The 18456-nt window shown below is 39.4% G+C and overlaps 2 protein-coding genes across 9 annotated transcripts in view; one reads left to right on the top strand and one right to left on the bottom strand.

The window, feature by feature from the left end:
- Positions 1-3094: 3094 nt before the first annotated feature.
- LOC144030717 (uncharacterized) overlaps positions 3095-18456 on the bottom strand; it is a 37823-nt gene continuing 22461 nt past the window's right edge. For 4 of the 8 annotated variants that reach the window (XM_077537257.1, XM_077537258.1, XM_077537255.1 and 1 more), the window contains 3 exons: positions 8258-8677; positions 8023-8151; positions 3095-5330 (listed from right to left, as the gene is read on the bottom strand). In XM_077537257.1, the coding sequence (XP_077393383.1) occupies positions 5274-5330; positions 8023-8151; positions 8258-8677 (606 nt within the window). In that variant the 3' untranslated portion in view covers positions 3095-5273. The remainder of the gene's footprint in view (positions 5331-8022; positions 8152-8257; positions 8678-18456) is intronic. The other 4 variants (XR_013287334.1, XM_077537259.1, XR_013287333.1 and 1 more) reach the window with 4 other exon arrangements.
- Positions 18078-18456, top strand: part of klf12b (Kruppel like factor 12b) — a 56443-nt gene continuing 56064 nt past the window's right edge. The window contains exon 1 of the mRNA XM_077537254.1: positions 18078-18234. The gene's annotated coding sequence lies outside the window, so the exon portion shown is untranslated. The remainder of the gene's footprint in view (positions 18235-18456) is intronic.

Below are 18456 nucleotides of genomic sequence, written 5' to 3'. Positions count from 1 at the left end.
ATATAATTCAATGATGTGGAGAGACAAAAATGAAGTGCATAACCATTAAACAATGCAGCAACCAAACAAAAAGTTGATTATTTCATATTATGCGCATGTGTGTTGAATTGTCTCATCCCGCCTCTCATTGTGCTCCTCAGAGGCTCCCGATCGGCACTGTTTAGCCCCATATGCCCCCCCAAACCCCTCCTCATACTCTCTTGGCGACGGTGGCTCGCCGCTCGGCCTCCTGGGAAATAGCTGCGGATAAGTTATTCAATTACAGGGCCATTATTGGCCCGCATGCTCTCTGAGGACGCCGCTGATGATGATGCTGTGATTACACCGCCGCGGCTCCTTTACGGCTCTCAAACCACACAGTGCATATAAGTGCATTCTTGCACTTCAAAATGCTCACTTTTGTGTGCTAATGCAAATCTGTAAAGTCGAGTGTGAGACAATAAATGGACAGGGAGGTTGTTAAGGGTAAAAAATAAAGACATGGATGCCTTTTGGTCAACAGAACCTGTATTCTAATTCATTTAGTAGACATCCTACAAAAAGAGGATTTTGTAGAACTTTGTACCATAAAAAGTAGGAAAAAAACACACCACTGTATATAAAGACTAATAATATAATAATATATATATTATAATATATTAATATATATTAACATAATAATGAAATGTGAACAGCAGAGAGTAGTAATCTGCTAAGGTTGAACTGTTACAAAAGCAATGGCGCATACTTGTGCCTGCTATCTAGCAGGTTCCTTCTTGGTTTAGGAGGATGATGTAAGATGTTGGGAGCATACCATTTGTAATTCTGGCAGGGGGAATGGTTCCATTGTGAGTGACTAAACATGAAAGCAGAGAAAACTTATTCTTCTAACCAAAAACATGTGGCACTGATGTTGAGTTTGACTATTTGTAAGCTACCATGCTACTTCATGGCTCATGACAGACGATCGAAGACTCTTAACACAGTGCCATTTTTTTTTTCTTTTTTAATTTTGTGGAAGGGGAAAGGATTCCTTCATGACTCAAAGGCCATAAAAACCTTGAATGTTTTATTTGTTTTGTTTGTTAGTCAGTGTGTAAGATAGTAGTCCTTCCTGCTTAATGGAGGCAGATAGGAGACTAAATAGGACCAAACCATTTTTATTATTACATGTTTGGATGTGGGAAATGATTCGACCATAAGTCGAATGGTAAAACAAGGAAAAAAAAATCTTGAAATGTTGTTTGATTTTGTTTGTCCATTAATTTGGTTAGCAAGTAGGCTACTTCCTGTTTCATGGAAGATGATTTAATACAATAGGAGCTTACTATTTTGGGTTACTTGATCTCAGCACTGCCTTTTACACCATTGATCATAACATTCTATTAAAAAGAAAATAATAATAATAATAATAAAATAAAATAAAACATTCTATTAACATGCCTACCTTTCAGCACTTTCTTGGTTTAATAAATTTTGTCTCTCAGAGAGGACGCTCCGTGTCATCCATGGCAATGGGACCTCTGAGTATTCTAATGCTACTTGTGGTATCCCGCAGGGATCAGTACTTGACCCACTATTGAGTTGAGTAAATCAAATTAGATTGCACTGTTGCCGATGATACACAACTATAGAAGACTTTAGAAATAATAGCATGCACGATTGCTATAATCTGGAGACGTGCCTCGCTGAGATTAAATAATTTATGTCCTTCAATCTTTTTTTCTTTTTAATCCTGATAAAACTGACACTTCTTTAAGGACACCATATGAAGTCGTGATAAATGTAGACCCAAAGTGACTCAGCAAAAAACCTTCGTGTTATATTTGACTCAAATCTCCCCTTTCAAATGTACATCAAGAATATTACCATAACTGCTGTTTCTCATCCTGACTACTGTAATGTGTCGTTCCGGTCTTCCCATGTCTATTATTAAAAGTCTGCAGTTTGTACAAAATGCTGCAACAAGACTCCTGACGAGGACAAGAAAGTTTGATCATATTACCCCAATACACGGCAACTTGTATTGGCTCACGGTCTACTTGAGATGCGATTTCAACGTTTTGTTACTTACTCATAAAACATTACATGGTTTAGCACCTTCTTATCTTGCCGACTTCGTGGGACTGTACAGTCCTTCCCGAAACCTTTGCTCACAAAATGATGGTATTTTGGAGCACCCTTCCCATGGAAATTAGAACTGCTTCAATAAATATTGTCGAGTAAATTTGACTCTATTTAGAGTGGGACCAAATACACAATTTTTTTAGAGTAATATTTACACTTGGAAGAGAGTAAAATAAAGAATTAGAAAAAAAAAGAAAAGTAAAGTGACTAAAGGGTGTAGGAACAAACGTCAGCTAGCCGATCTACTCCCTGAGCCTCGCAGCTGCTGCTTTCTGTTAGTATATCGCTCGTGTCAGCTGGAGCTGATTCTATATGATTGCATGGAATCTTCCTCCAAGACCAAAAACGATGTCTTTGGTCTCTTGGGGCAGAAAAGAACATAATAGGAGGGGCATAGGTCAGGTGGTAGTGTGACAGTCTCCCAAGATGAAAGTCATGAGTTCGTTCCTCAACCCTTGAGTGACTTTTATTTTTATGTTTTCAATTTTTATTTTATTCTCTTTCTAGTGTAAATCTTAGCCTACTCTAAAACTGAGTCTCTAAATAGAATCAAATTTATACTACAGAATTTACTGTGTAGAAATCTTTAAACCTCAATTTAAGAACTATTTTTTTATACTCTTGCATTTAGGTAAACTACATGTAGGGGATTTAGATCAGGGAATGTTAATAATTGTCAACTGTGGTCTTGTGAACCAATATGTGACGCTTTTCTTAAAATGATTTGGCTTGTTCATCCATCAGTTATGAGTGCCTGGATACTTCCTAGTATATGGAGGACGACTTAAGGCAATAGGACGGTGCCATTTTTTGTTTTAACTTTATGGTGGAGGAAATTATGACCGCATAAAATAATTAAAAAAAAACAAACAATAAAAAGAAAAGCTAGCTAATGTTAGCTATCAGGCTACTTCCAGGTTAATGAAATAAGGACAACAGACATATCTTTTCTTCATTTTTTAAATTTGAGGCGTGAAGCATGATTTTATTGTGAATAAACATCAAAACAAAAATAAATAAAAATAATTGAGTGTCATGTTTGCTTGTCCGTCTTTTCATTAGCTAGCAGGCTACTTCCTTGTTTATGGAGGATCACTTCAGACAATGGGACATTTTAATACAGTGATTCAAATTACAAGAAAATGTGTTATATCTGGAGACGCAAGTGACTAATCACTTGTTCTGTTGTTTTCTGCATATAATATCAAAATTAGTGTTTGTATATTAGCTAGTGTCTAATCAATTGTCACAATCAACTCTACTTTGGGAACACTATTCTAGCTAGGAAAAAAAGAAAGTCACTTGAGACAGAAGCAGGGAAGCGGCGACGCCTCAGCACGCCAACACATGAGGCGACCGCCCCCTACACATACACACACCCAAAATCCAAACACATCCCTTCTCACGGGACAAGTGAGGTGCCCTTTAAAGTGCTGCCATGATGGGTCTGCCCTATCTAACCACTGCAGACCCACAGATGCCCTCCCCGGGGGGACGGGCTGGAGGGGAGCAGGGCAGCGGGCCTGGAGCCTCATCTGCTCTGCCCAGAATACAAATAGGTCACACTCACACACACACACTGACCATGAACAAGAGGGGGTTCTGCCAGCTGAATTCCTCCATTAGCCATGATGGGAAGGGCCATCTGGTGTCAGTGTGGTGAAGCAAGCAAGTTAGTGAGTACGCACACATTAAAGAAACACACACGGAGACACGCCACAGCAGACTAGATTTTGTCTTACTCCAATGAGACCCTGGTCTGTACGGAAGAGTATTTATTAGAGCCACACTGAAAAGGAAACTAATAATAATAATGGCACTATGGAGAAAAAAAAAGTTTGTTTGACAGCAAATTTGTGACTAAAACTTGTTTTTCAAGAAAAAGCCATAATTTCTTCAGAAAAAAAACTTTTTTTTTTTTTTTAAGAAAAAGTGTCAAATACAGTATATGAGAAAAAAAAGCCATATTTGGAAGGGAAAAAAAAAAAAAAGTAGTCAGGGATTCCACTCAAACTCATACTAGGGTATTAATGCAGCTGTTCTTTTTTTCGGTGACATCTTAGCAGGGTTTTTTTTTTTTTTTTTTTTAAACAATTTTCCGGAGATTTAAAAAAAAAAAAAGTTTGAAGCATAAAGAAAAAGGGGGAAAAATCACCACCACACATTAACAGAATCCCAGAGGTGTAGATTGAGAAGGAGTTCATGGGTATACATCCTGTATTTATATAGGGCATTTTTCTGAGTGAAAACGGAAGACCCCGCCTTTAAGGCAAGTTTTTTTAATGCAAAAAAAATGGAAACTTACTAGAATAAGACTAAAAAGTAATATTGTTTCAATATAATAATAATAATAATAATAAAGGAAAAAAGTGCTCTTGAGAGAAAAAAAATTGAAGAAAGATTTTATTTTAGGAAATAGCAGCAAAGAATTATTTTTTTTAATTTATTTTATTCATGTTTTGTGTAAGAAAAGTGATGCAGAATAAGTAATATGACCAAATGTTAGAGATATTTTTTAATTAAACTATATATTTTTTGAGAAATGTCTCTAGTTTGAGGGAGCCTTTTATTTGAGAACACATTCACAATTTCAGAAGAACTGTTTCAAAGAAAAAAAGTCAATTTTGTATATAAAAATTTTGCTGTAATCTTATAGGAAAAAAGTAATAAAAACAAAACATGTCAATCTTGCACAAAATAATTAATTTTCAGAACAAAATATGTGATCGTTCAATACTAATATGATAAACATGAATATATATATATATATATATATATATATATATATATATATATATTTATTTATTTATTTTAAAATAGCTATTTTAGAAGAAAAATGATGTTCTTTCACAATGATAGAAATTGTGACATCTCATAAAAGAGACTTAAATGTGTATTTGTGTATTTGCATGCATATATTAATTAATCTGTTCATTTTCTTCAAGGTTCCAATAATAGCTACATAAACACACCATAAAAGTGTCCAAGAGAGCATTTGTTAAGACATCTCTTTGGATTGGAGTCCATTAAGAAGCAGTGAACCCGAATGCAAATGAGCATTCACCACGATCACATTCATGTTCTTTCATGAGAAAGAAAAACCGAGACGAGTATTGCGCAATCTCAGCACCCAAAGTTTACAGTCCAAACATGACAGACATTGTTTCCTACTGTATTCCAGCGCTGCGCTCACCCTTGAGATGTTCACCCTGTTTTGGAAATTCCTGGAAGAGAGAAAAACTTCGGTCAAGTTAAAAATAGACATTGCTTAGCTGTGATGTCATTCCGTAAAAGCTGAGCTCTGAAGTTTCCCTTTCGCTGCCTGCGCAGCCTCCACAGATTGGAAAAAAGTTTATCATTTGTTTTGGCTTGTTATCAAAGACCTTGGCCTGAAGAAGAATCAAGGAGGAAATCAAGAAACATATGTTTAATTCATTTAATATACTTTTGGTATCCGACACATGCACACAAGGACAGTGCTGCAGAGTTTGAACACTATGTCAAAAACCTTTTGAGGAAAAAAAAAAAAAGTCTACCCAGTAAAATGTTACTGGGAAAAAAAAAAAGTTTCATATTACAAAAAAAAAAAAAAAAGGATTTCAATATTCTCATAATTTTACAAGAAGAATGAAAATGTGGCAAATGTGAAAGAAAAATCAACACCTGATAAGATAAAAATCTATAATTGCTTAAAAAAAAAACTCAGTGAGAAAAAGTTTTAGTATGAGAAAAAACATTTCATTCAGATAAAAAGCATACTACAAAAAAAGTCATTTTTTAGACAAAAGTTTTTAGTTTGTTTTTTTTACAGAAAAAAAAAGAGGTGTTAAAAAAATCGATTTGGCAATATATTGCGTTATTACAGCGCACAATTCTCGAATCGATTCGATATGCGGCTGAATCGATATTTAAACATAATTTTTTTTAATGGAAATATTCAACAAAATAACTTACTTAGGGTTAGGGTTCATACCTTAAGCATGGAAGAATGTTATGTTAATGGCACATTAAGCCTTAATATTATATTTCAATGCTTTTCAAACATGAAACAGATTACAACCTGTTTGTTAAATAAAGTAGCTCACAGTTATAAGACTGAAGTTTCAGATCAATAAATAGATTTTCATACATATCTTGCAGTCTACATGTACAAGTTTACTGATTAGTATTTTCTAAACTTGAGTACAAAAAATCGCAACAATCAACTTCTAGATTTGTATCGGGATTAATCGGTATCGAATCAAATCATGACGTATGAATCGTGATACGAATCGAATTGTCAGGTACGAGGCAATTCACACCACTACTATTTAAGAAAATATCATATTATTCTTGAACAAAAGTCATACTATTACACAGAAACCGCAAATGGGAGATACCTTTCTGTGGTGTGCCGTGTCATCCACACGTCCCCAGGGATTTATTTATTTTTTTCTCATTAAAAACAAAGGCTTCCAAAAACTCCGTCGAGAATGGGGATTTGCGAATTTCTCTGGATCCGCGTTTGCGTGTGACGGTTGTAAACAGTTTTAAGTTGTCGCTTTAAACACGTCACTCATACACATTACACATGCCTCAAGTTGTTAAAAAAAAAGTGAAGCGTGTTTAAAATTTCCAATTTATGCTTTGTTTTCCTCTTTGCTCTGATTGACGGTTTAATGTATTAAAAAAAGTCTTGAGTGCGTTGGCAGTCCGTGGTTGTGTGACATATGGTTGAAGTGATGTCAAGTCGAGCAGTATTTGACTAACTACTGCCGCCTAGTGGCTTGGCATGCATTTAAATGTGGTCAGATACGTACTTCTCCGTTTTTGTGTGCAATTATGTGGATGTGTTTTTCTCAACAGATGAGGCAGTGTGGACGTTTTTTTTTTGTTTACACGGGGAAGGGGGAAATATTCGATTTTATATGCCGAAGACTTGCGAGGGTGTGCACGTTTCAGTGAATTTTTATTTATTTTTTGTCAGGGTTAGTTCAAAAGTGTAGACCATTTCAAAGATGTTCGCCAGCAGTTTTAATGATTGCTGTGGCAGTTTTCTTGTCGCAAGAAAAAATATAAAACAAAACTGTTGGCGAGCATCTGGTGAGCGTTTACGACCTTGAAAGAACCCTGATGAAAAAAACACATTCACATCCCTCACAAGCCTTCGCCGCTCAAAAGATATGAGCTTAAAACTTCATGTCAGGACGCAACAAAACTGGCCAATCAGAAACTGTAGCGACGGAAGGAATTTTATCAGTCATTTTTAAATTTAGTCTGTTTTAGTCTGATTTAAATCATGCTTGTTAGTTTTTGACATAATCAACCTCATCCCATTTTTATTTAGTCAGTTTTTAGTCGACTATAAATCTAATATTTTAGTCTTTATTTTAGTCCAACAAAATCTCATTTTAGTCAACAAAACTGTCAACGTTTTAGTCTAGTATTAGTCAGGACAATCATTTTACCCCTGTTTATTTTTTGTCAGCAGATAATGTTAAACATTTCAGATCTAAAACTATTTCACATAAAATTTTCTCTCATGTTTTTGATGAAAAACAACTCAACACAATTACAGTATGTTTGTCAACTTTCCAACATGAATAAACCACGTTACCGCAAGACGCAAAAGTGAGATGAGGGTACAATCAAGCCTTAGTGGCGGCTTGAACGTTGCAGATTGCATCTTTAAGAAAAAGAAAATCCCACACTAAAAAAACAGAGAGCCCAGGTTTGTATTTAAAAAAAAAAAATTGCAACCAGAAAACAAGTTAATGTTTTTCTTGAAAAAGAAGTTTAATATTATGAGAAACAAACATGCATCTAACACACGTTTTTGGAATGTTGAAAAAATAATATTTTTAATATCAATCTGAATGTTAATCATGCTTGAAATTCTTTGTTTCTGTTCAAAACAATTAAATGTGGAGATCTCACTGAAACTGAAAGACTCCACATGAAGACACTTGATGTTGCAGATGTGCATGGAAAGTTGTGCAGTCTCCTCAGGCCTCCACCTGGATAGCTTGTCGGTTCCCCCAAGTAGCGTCTGGATAAGCGCTCTGCCTTGTTTGTGTGTATGACATGGAAGGGAACGGACGAGCAGGAATGGAATCTTTCAAGAGTGAGTTGGGAACAAGGAATTGATGTGACGAGCAGACGTTTGCCTCACCGTCTCTTGTGGAGTGCACTTGCGCCCGGAGAGATAAGTCCTGCGCCCTGGCCCGGAAATATCTCCGGCATCCTCGTCTCCACCCACAACAGTCTTGTACTCAAGAAAAGGGAGGAGGGTGGGTGGGGGGTAATCATTTGTTGCGCCGCAATCTGTGTCTTTTTGATTAACACCCCCACTCACCTCTCTTTCTTCCTCCTCCGCCCTCTCTACGCACACATGATGATTTAAAGGGATGCCAGAAAAACACTGTGACAAGTCTAATTTGGGCCGCTTGGGAGAAAGAGAGAGAGAGTGAGTGAGCGCGAGAGGGGGGCTAGTCGATTCTCCACAGTTGGGGCGAGAGAGAAGCTGTTGCCATGGCGACTCGCTGGCAGCTCGCGTCCTCGTGTTTGGAGAGCACTGGCTGTACCCAAGCGCCTGAGAGGGGAGGAGGGAGAGAGGTGAGGCAGCGGTGGTGGGAGGTAGTGAGAGGGGGGCAACGCAAGGTCTCGCAACAAAAGAGCAACAGAGAGGTGGCTCGCGCAACTGTTGATGGCAGGCCTGACAGCTGGGGGGAACGTATAAGCTTACATCGTTGGGGTCAGGTGTCAAGTGCAATGTCATGTCCATTTACTCCTTTCAATGTGTTCCCTTACTTTTCGCGGGTGATACGTTCCATGCATGCCCGTGATAGGTGAATTTCCGCACCCCCCGTTTGTTTTTTGGGGGGTGAGCTATGCATCTACTCAGTCATCACAAACCCACCACACAGTTCCCACCATTCTAAACTCTTGTTCATTTTAATTTTATTTAGTGCTGTCAAAGTTAAAGTGTTAACTAATTAATTAATCACAAAAAATTATCGCATTAATCATGTATTAACGCAGATTAATCGCACTATTAATTTTGACTGCAAATGATCCTTTAGCTTGACAGCGGATGGCTCCGTTAAAGGTAGCACAGGTTGTGTTGAACAATAAACATAACATGCATTAAAGTGAAGCATTTATGTCATGTTTTGGTTTTGTGGGGGTGGGATTTTGTTTTCTTTTGGTGTTTTGGGTTGTTTGTCATGTGTTCCTTGTCTCTTCCCTTGTCCCGTTATGTCAAACCACGTCCACCTGAGTGTGTCTTCCCTTCCCAGTGTATCCACCAATCAGCTTCCCTTGCCACTTGTGTCTTGCCCAGCTGTGTCTAGTCATTGTCAATTAGCCTGTGTGTATTTAGTCACCTGTTTTCCGTTCAGTTCTTGTTGAGTTATTGTTTCTGTTGCTATTGCTCTTCCTGTCATGCCATGTTGCCTTGCATGCCAGGTCTTGTTTCCCTCCTGTTTTTGTTGTTTTAGTCACAGGGTACCTCGTTTGCCTTTTTGTTAATTAAACCCCTTTTTTTTACTTGCATCCCTGCCTTGACCTGTTTTTGTTGCCCCCTGCATTTGGGTCCTCCTTCCAACACCCCCACATCGTGACATAATAAATGTTTGCATGTAACATTCAGAATATTTGTTAATGTCAAACTATCAGGGTAATTTTTTTTCCATTTTAAATTATGCAAGTAATTAACTGATTAGAAAAAGAGGAGGATGAGACGTCCACTTGGTGGTGTTACACGTGTCCGTGCACGTTTCAGCAGGTGGGCGAGCGAAAGCCGTTGTCCGACACTTGGTGCTGAGATCGCGGTTGTCCTGCTGGCGTGTCCCTTTCACCACCCCCGCCCAGCACCCCCACCCCCGGCGGGAGCCTGACCTTGGCAGGGCCTGACAGAGAGACGGCCCGCGGGGGGAAGCGTCGAGCTCTGCGCCAGCCCACTCAGTCTGTGCAGGTGTACTGACGCCTGGACAAACACAAATGCACAGCGCCCACCCACCCACACATGCGCACAGGCGCGCAAATACACACACATGCAAATGCACTGGACCGGGGGAGACACCCTCGGCTAGCAGATGTGCTAACGCTCTATTTCTCTGCGTTCTTCTTGCACTGTCGTCCTCTCTCTATTTCACAGTTATGTGACTATTTATTTTCCCATTTGCATTTTTTTTGTATTGCACACAGGATCTGGGCTGGAGGAATCCCATCTGCTGGTTATACGGCACAACATTCGTGAATTCAGATGCGCATAAAAATATCAAATCTCTCAATGACATTTTACCTCAACGAAATTCAAAAGAGAGTTCACGGTTCCATTTGAGTTATTATATGCTACGTATACATAAACAATTGGAAGCTATACAGTAAGGATGTAACGATATCCAAACATCACGATACGATATTATCATGATATGAAGGTTCTACCCGTGCCTGCGTGGGTCTTTTTCGGGTACTCCAGTCTCCTCCCACATTCCAAAGACATGCATGGCAGGTTAATTGGGCGCTCCGAATTGTCCCTCGGTGTGCTTGTGAGTGTGGATGAGTGTTCATCTCTGTGTGCCCTGCGATTGGCTGGCAACCAGTCCAGGGTGTCCCTCGCCTACTGCCCAGAGCCAGCTGATATAGGCTCCAGCACCCCCCGCGACCCTTGTCAGGAATAAGCGGTCAAGAAAATGGATGGATGGAAGTTTGTTTCCAATAAATAAATAAATAGAGAATATTCATTCTCGTCCAGTTTCATCTTAGCATGTCTTGTTGTGACTGGTGCATTCAATGTGGCATGGTTTTCACAGTTTTGAAGTGAAGACTAAGCCAAGCTGGAACTGTGTAGCAGGATTAGAATAGAATACCAAACATTATACAGTGGTAGTAATATTTTCTTTCATCTAGTACGTCTCCTCCATACATTTTTCAAATTTTCCTCCAGAGTCAAATCGGAAGCTCCTTTATAGAGCGGAAATGTTCGCCCCCTCACATTTTGTTGCGCGTGACTAATTGACGAATGGTTTTACAATAATTTGATGAGATTGGGTCGGATGATGCAAGGGAGAAGTGTGTAACGCTAATAACGTCTTGATGTCTTCTGAAGCCCTGGTGATGATGCCCCGCAAATGAACCCCCAGACGCCCATATTATCTCTGAGCTGCTGCCACCGAGGGGTGACGCATTAGCAGCCTGTCTACAGTCACTCGGTGCGTCTCAGGTGTTTAATAAGCCCTATTGGGGATGCAATACATCCAGCCGACCCTTTTCAGTCCATGCAACCCCCCCAACAAGACCCTCAAACTATCTGCTGTCATCTTATCACATCCGCTCCCCACCTTCCTATCTATTATTTTCTTGTGAAGGTCTACTCACTATAATTGAACTTCAATTAGTGGGAAACTGTGTTTTTGTGTAAAAAATATGTTATTGCAGCACATCTTGGGGGAGTTTGTACGATTGTGTACAAAATGTTCACAATACAATATCACCTTCATCTTAAATTGACGTTCTGAGGTGACAGGCTGGCCAATTTTGGAACAAATCCACAAAATGCTCTATAACAACAACTGTATGTCAGGTATGACAGACTGTGACTGTTCCATAGCATGGCTTCAATTTCCTCAGGTACCACAGGCTGTGATTTTCCCACACAGCAAGCAACACGTCACACAATCCATTCGTGTGTGTGTGTGTTTAAAATCCATTGGTGTTGCATCTGGATCATTGTAACAAGCAGGTCCACCTCCATCTCGCCGCTGCGGGCACTGAGCGATCCGAGCAATTCCCTGTTGCTCCGAGTGGTGTTTGTAGTATTTTAGGTGGGAGTACTGTTGAGCGCTGCTGTAGGTGCCATGGAGGAAAAAAACAGCAGACAAAAAAGCTTTTTTTTGCAAGAATTGTGTAACACGGCCCTGCTGCAACCCTTTCAGTATACCAACAACTAAAAAGCATTGGGAAATTATAGAAAGAAAAAAAAAGAGGAGAAACTAAAATAATACTGGATGTTTTCAAGCTCGAAAAAAAAAAATCCATTAAGAAGAGGCTGAATGGTTTTGCATTCTGCAGTTACATCCCTTTAATACAGAGCTGAACTCAGATGGACACTATGGACTGTGAAACCATAAATGTACAATATGCTCACCGCATTATTTTATGACACTATTTTGCTTAATTTAAACTTGTAACCAAATAAATTGATAGATAACTGACATATTTTTCATGTTTTCAACCAACATGTTATAAATTACTGCGATTGGCTGGCAACAAGTTCAGGGTGTACCCCGCCCACTGCCCGAAGTCAGCTGTGATAGGCTCCAGCACCTCCTGCGACCCTTGTGAGGAGCAAGCGGTTAAGCCCTTTTCACACTGCACTCGCTCAGTGTGAAAGACTCAGGCGGCAACGCAAACTGACCGGTTGCCACTGCCAGCGTACCCATATTTGGAAGTGATGTTATAGCAGCATAACAGGAAGTAAAAACGGAGATGTTGCCGCTTGGTTGGACCACACATCGACAAGATGATGCAAAAGAAAGCTCTGATTTTAAGAAGTGGGAGGACGACATCATCAGCAGTTGGCATTGCCTAACTTATTGTAAACAAATAACTTTGTAATTTTGGATCTTTCTTTATGTTATTCTGCATTTGAGTCCATCTTTTTGTGCTATTTGACCAATTGAGCACTGAATGAAGATGTATACTGCTACCTGAGCTTCTGGCGCTAGCTCGTTAGCTGGCAACTGGCCAGCTGCCATGCTTGTCACTTAGTTTGACACCTGTGCATTACGTCAGCCCCGTCTCCATCTATCCACCCGCCATCTTCTTATTGCACCCCGACACAATTGCCCATGCACCCCATTATTGAGCCCACCCAAGCCCATTCATCATGTCTTTCTTCCCCTCCACCCAGCCATTCTACCCTGACAGGCAAATGCAAGCCTCTCACTATCTGAACTGAAACAGGAGGAATATTAAATGCTTAGGCCTCATTGTACTACGGCAAGCATCTCTATCATCCCCTGCCCAAACCCAATCACAATGCCCCAAAAGTCGCATACACACCGTGTGGACATGCAGATGAGCCTTGACGCCTTTACCTTAATGAGCGCTCCCACAGGGAGGAGCCACTGCAAGATGGGGAACACCCGCAAGGGAAACTGAGACGCATGCACTGGGATCAGGCGCTCGCCGAAATGCCGTGTAATAAAAGCAGTCATTATGTGGAATTGTTCCGCTGTATTACCCAAGGCTGGTAACACAATACACACACACTCGTACCGCACAGAAAATGTGAATATGATTTATATGTATGCTTTTCTAATTAGTTCCCCCCCATTCATAGATTAACTAATTTCCATCAATAAACATCAAATATTTTTTTCAATTGAATCACTTAATGCCCTGCAATTGGCTGGCAACCAGTCCAGGGTGTCCCCCGCCTACTGCCCAAAGCCAGCTGAGATAGGCTCCAGCACCCCCCGCGACCCTTGTGAGGAAGAAGCGGTCCAGAAGATGAATGGATGGATGAATCACTTAAATTATTAGAAAAAAATATAAAATACAAATATTATTTTTAAAATCAAATAATTTCACATATATTAATTTAAAATTGCACAATTTGAAACACATAAAAAAGATGTTTGCTGAATTGTTTATATTATTATTATTATTATTATCATCATCATCATTATCGATATTGAGTATTGACATAATAGTATTGATTGAGTATTGAAAAATTGACTAGGTTCACAAAATTTTCATCCATAAAACACAATAACAAAATATTTGCCCAGTATAACTAGAATTAATAATAATATACAAACGAAAGTATTTAAAAAATCATAAACATCATTGAGATTAAATATAGTATATAAAAATGTGATCAAGCAAACATAGATAAATACAGTAAATCAATCAATTCTTTCACTGAAATTGATTACAGATAAAAATTGATTAAAAATATTGAAAAAAAAATGACACTTCTCTGTATGATTCAGTGTGGTTATAATTACATGTATCTTTATGTAGAGGCAGAAAGAAAGGTTAATGGAATATTTGACTTATCATGTTAAACGGCCTTCTAAACTCACCAGATACACAAATCAATAAACCAACTCAATAAAAAGCAGATGCTGACAGCTTTGTGAAAAAAATGATTTATCACAGGTGCCATGATAGCAGCTTATCTTCTGTAGTTGTACTTAATAAATTGTCACATTCGCGGATATGATGTATAGTTGAAAACACACCGCAGCAAGGTGCCACTGATATGATTAAATAGCTATTTAATTACTTATTGAAGTATTGTGTATACACAATCAAAGGCATTTTCAAAACATATTTTATGAAATCAAAATCTTATTATTACGTTTTCTCTCAAACTTTAGCTTTTGCATTGCAGCTTCCAAGTGCAATTTTTAACTGACCAATTAAAAAAATGCTGTACCCCTGGGCATTATCTTATTTTGAAATGACTTGGTCAGAACCATCAAAAAGCCGAAAACCGGTCACAAGAACGCCAAAGGGTTTTAAAGGGATGCTTGACTCATTGAACAATTTTCACCAGTGAAAAGTTAATATTGTGTCCAGAATTAATTTGATAACTGCTTTATTTTTCATGTACAATTAATACCTTTAAAAAGTAATTTTCCACCTGTTGTCGACTGATGTGACTGTGCTGAGGAAGTAGGTAACAGCCAATCATGGCTCACCTGTTTTGTGGGTTTGGTCAGTAAATTGAGCCAATTTAGTACTATTGTGCTAATCACAAGTGTTGCAACAGATTATTTGAAAAAGTAATTTGATTACTAATTACTCCTAAAAAAGTAATCTAGTTACTTTACTGATTACTTTACTGTCAAAGTAACTAAGTTACTCCAAAAGTAACTTATCAGTTACTTTTTAGTACAAAATTCCGCCCTTTGCTGTCTCAACATCAGATTGACAACTGGTTACAACTGCTTATAGCACAATGAAAGCACATACCTTCAGAAGTCGGTGGCAAATTGCACGCGTAAAGAAAGTCCATTATTTTCTCCTGTGTGGTTGAGCCTTGTGTTGTGGGGTGGGGGGTTATCGCCGATGATACGGTAGCAGCCAGTTTGCGTCGTCATGCTTTGTACATCCCAGGAAAGTGTATTGTTAAAAAATGTTTTCCCTCTACGATCGTTTAGGGTTTGGTTATTTTTGCCACAACCGGCAACCCTCCTGCGAGCGTTATTTTGCCTTGAATATCGCTGACTGGTTAATCAGAAGAGCGAGAAAATGCCGTGATTGCTCGTAGACATTATGAGCGGGTATGAAAAACACAAATGTGCATGTTTACACCACTGTGTGACAGCAACGTACATGCCGTCTCGTTGAGAGCTTAGCGTTAGCTTAGCATCACAAACTCACGTGAACTAGATGGCAAATTACCAGTCACGGTAAAATATATTATATATATATTTTAAAAAGATCATAATATTGTAAAAAAAAAAAAAAAAAAAAAAAAAGCTCATACTAAAAAAAGCACAATATTGTGCTTTAGTACATAACAGCTATGCATATAAACTACCTACAATCTCTAATAACTTAAATAAAGCGTTTATCTTCTAAAAACAATTTGTGTTCAAAAGAGTGATACATTTGCATCATTAAACTCCTTTTCTTAAAAAAGTCAGACACCATTACCGCCAGGCACTACTTTTCTGTTAGTTCGTATCACTGCGCGGCGCCCTGCATGCAGTTGATAGACGCGCAGTCGCGCACTAATCTAAAAGTTGTTTGTCTTTTCGAAGGCGGAAGCCGCGCAGATCAGCTGTCTGCAGCGCGTCAATTAGCTGTCTAAAGGGCGACGCGCAGTGATACGAACGAACAGAAAAATAGTGCCCGGTGGTAATGGCGTTTTGACTTTTTTCAGAAAAGGAGTTTAGTGATGCAAATGTATCACTCTTTTGAACACTAATTGTTTTTAGAATATAAACGCTTTATTTCCGTGACCCAAGTCAACTTGCCGGACTACTGTCCTCTCGACCAACACCGGACCAGGGGCCTCATTTATAAAGCTTGCATACGATCAAAATGAGGCCAAAACTCTACGTACGAACATTTCTGCGCCAAAGGTGGTATTTATAGAAACAAAGTGAACGTGAACCTTTACGCACCGCCACGTCAAGTCTGGACCTACCGTACGCAATCCGCATATTCTGGAGATATGGGAAAACAGCGACACAATCAGCTTTGTGGTGTATTTCTATTCCTCAAACGACATGTATGCTGGATGTCGGGTCACATTATAATGTTTTGTAGACTTGCTCCGACATCACAAGAACGCAGCGGGGCGGAAAGCTGCACACAAATAAACATCTTAAACGGCCGTCTTCTCCCATTGATCACTTATCTTGAAAAAAACCTCACGCAACAAATCACATTAGTAACAACTAATGTGGACATACACTGCACGCATTACATCATCGCGACGTGCAACAATATGCGTCTAACGTAACTTCACCCACCCGCCGCGCAATTGCCATTAAGGGCTAAATAAAACTATACAGTATAATGACATAAGACAATAAGGATAATAATAATAATAAAAAAAAGCTATACAGTCTTGGTGCATCTTTGCTGCGTAGATAGGGTTTTGTCATGCAAGTACAAGAAAGAAATGCACGCGAGTCATAAACGTTCACATTACGATCCACACATCCGTGATTCTGGATGAAGATCCATAAGCAACACATTGGGAATATTAACAGCAGGGCGGCCTATTGATCGCCTATAATTTTGAGACAATTTAGTAAGTCTGAGTAAAGACAATAAAAGTGTAAGCGATTAAGAAAATGGATGGATGGCTGATTTTTTTTATGATGATGATGATTATTATTATTACTATTATTATTAATTTATTTTCCTTCTTAAAAACAAAAAAAAAAGTCTGCTACTGTGCGCCCTGCGGCGGCATTACCACAACTCGTCCTGCTTTCTTTTATTGGTCTTCCGTGACTCGACCCCTTCAATGAGGGTTTCAATGCACATCCTCTTTAAAAAAAAAAAAAAAAAAAAGAATAAAAAATCGTTTGGGGTTATTTTTTATAGGACCTACTGTTCACGCTAAAATTCTACATCACGGTGAATTGAGCCTTCTTTCTTGCCTTTCATTGACCGTCCAAATTGTTTTGATTTGGTGTTGCCAACACGTACTGCTTATTAATACGCAGATGAGTTGATTTCCATTGCCAAATATGGGGTGAAATAGGCGGACTTGGGGTGTGGAATCTGCTGCGCACACCGGTTGGGATCGTGTGGGATTTATAAAGGGAACTTGCGTGCAGATATGCGTGTGTGTGTTTACGCATGGTTTTATAAATCTCAATTTTTTTCTGCGTACGTGCGTTTTGAGTTTCGTTCGTACGTACATTTCTGTGCAGGTTTTCACGCAGTTTTATAAATGAGGCCCCAGAACTCGTGTCACAGAACGCTGTCAGGGGTAAGTTAATGCTAATCGCACACACTGGAGGTGAGGATGAAATAGAGATTCATGTAAAAAAAAACAAAAAACGAACTGTTCCTTTAAAATTAACGCGCTAGTTACAACACTGCTAATCACTTATCTGCAAACAAAGAAACAAAATGACTTCGCAGGTTCTTTAAAACTGACAAATTTCGTTTTCTTGAAACACCCCGCTGATGTCCTGACCGAGGCCGTTCGCTCTGCGGGAAGGAGTGTGGACCAACCGGGGTTGGACTCGTTGGACCCCCCTCCATCTTCGGCGGGGGCCCCCTGTGTAATTCGACGCATGCTGTTGAAACTTAGACTATACTGTCTTCTCTCTGTGTGTATATGTGTGTGTGCTTATGAAGCCTCCACCCACCGGTCCAGCCTACAGTTGAGCGGATCATGTGATGCGGGGTTAAGTCATTTGCAAGTACAACACAACTCTGTGCAGCTCTCCCCATTCATTTCCTGAGAGCTGCCTGCCTGCGCGCAGCAGCTGAGAGGCAGAAGGGGAGGGAGCTGCGCGTACACGCACGCATTCACACACTCATGCGCACGCGCTCTCACGCACGTCCATACTCACAGATAGCAGCGGAGACGAGGAGAGAGGGAGAGGAGACCGTGGAAAGGAAAACAGTCTCCACGGCTCTGCAGCTTCTGACAAGGTCTGTGTGCACTTTCATTTATTTTATTTCCTCTCTTCTTCCCTCTCTCAGCTGCCGCGGTTGTTGTTATTGTTGTTGTGTGCTGCATTTGTCTTACTCGCGTGCGTGGCTTCAGCTGTCATTGCCCAAGGAGAGATGACAGCTCACCTAATGTGTCAACGCGACACCTAATGTTTGTCATGTGAACTTTAAATTCACCTTTTTTTTTTTTTTTGCGAGGCA

This window comes from Festucalex cinctus, chromosome 11, assembly GCF_051991245.1.
Source record: "Festucalex cinctus isolate MCC-2025b chromosome 11, RoL_Fcin_1.0, whole genome shotgun sequence".
In the NCBI taxonomy this organism is placed as follows: domain Eukaryota; kingdom Metazoa; phylum Chordata; class Actinopteri; order Syngnathiformes; family Syngnathidae; genus Festucalex; species Festucalex cinctus.
The sequence above is the reverse complement of the archived record's forward strand: the minus strand, read 5'-3'. Positions and strand labels throughout refer to the sequence as shown.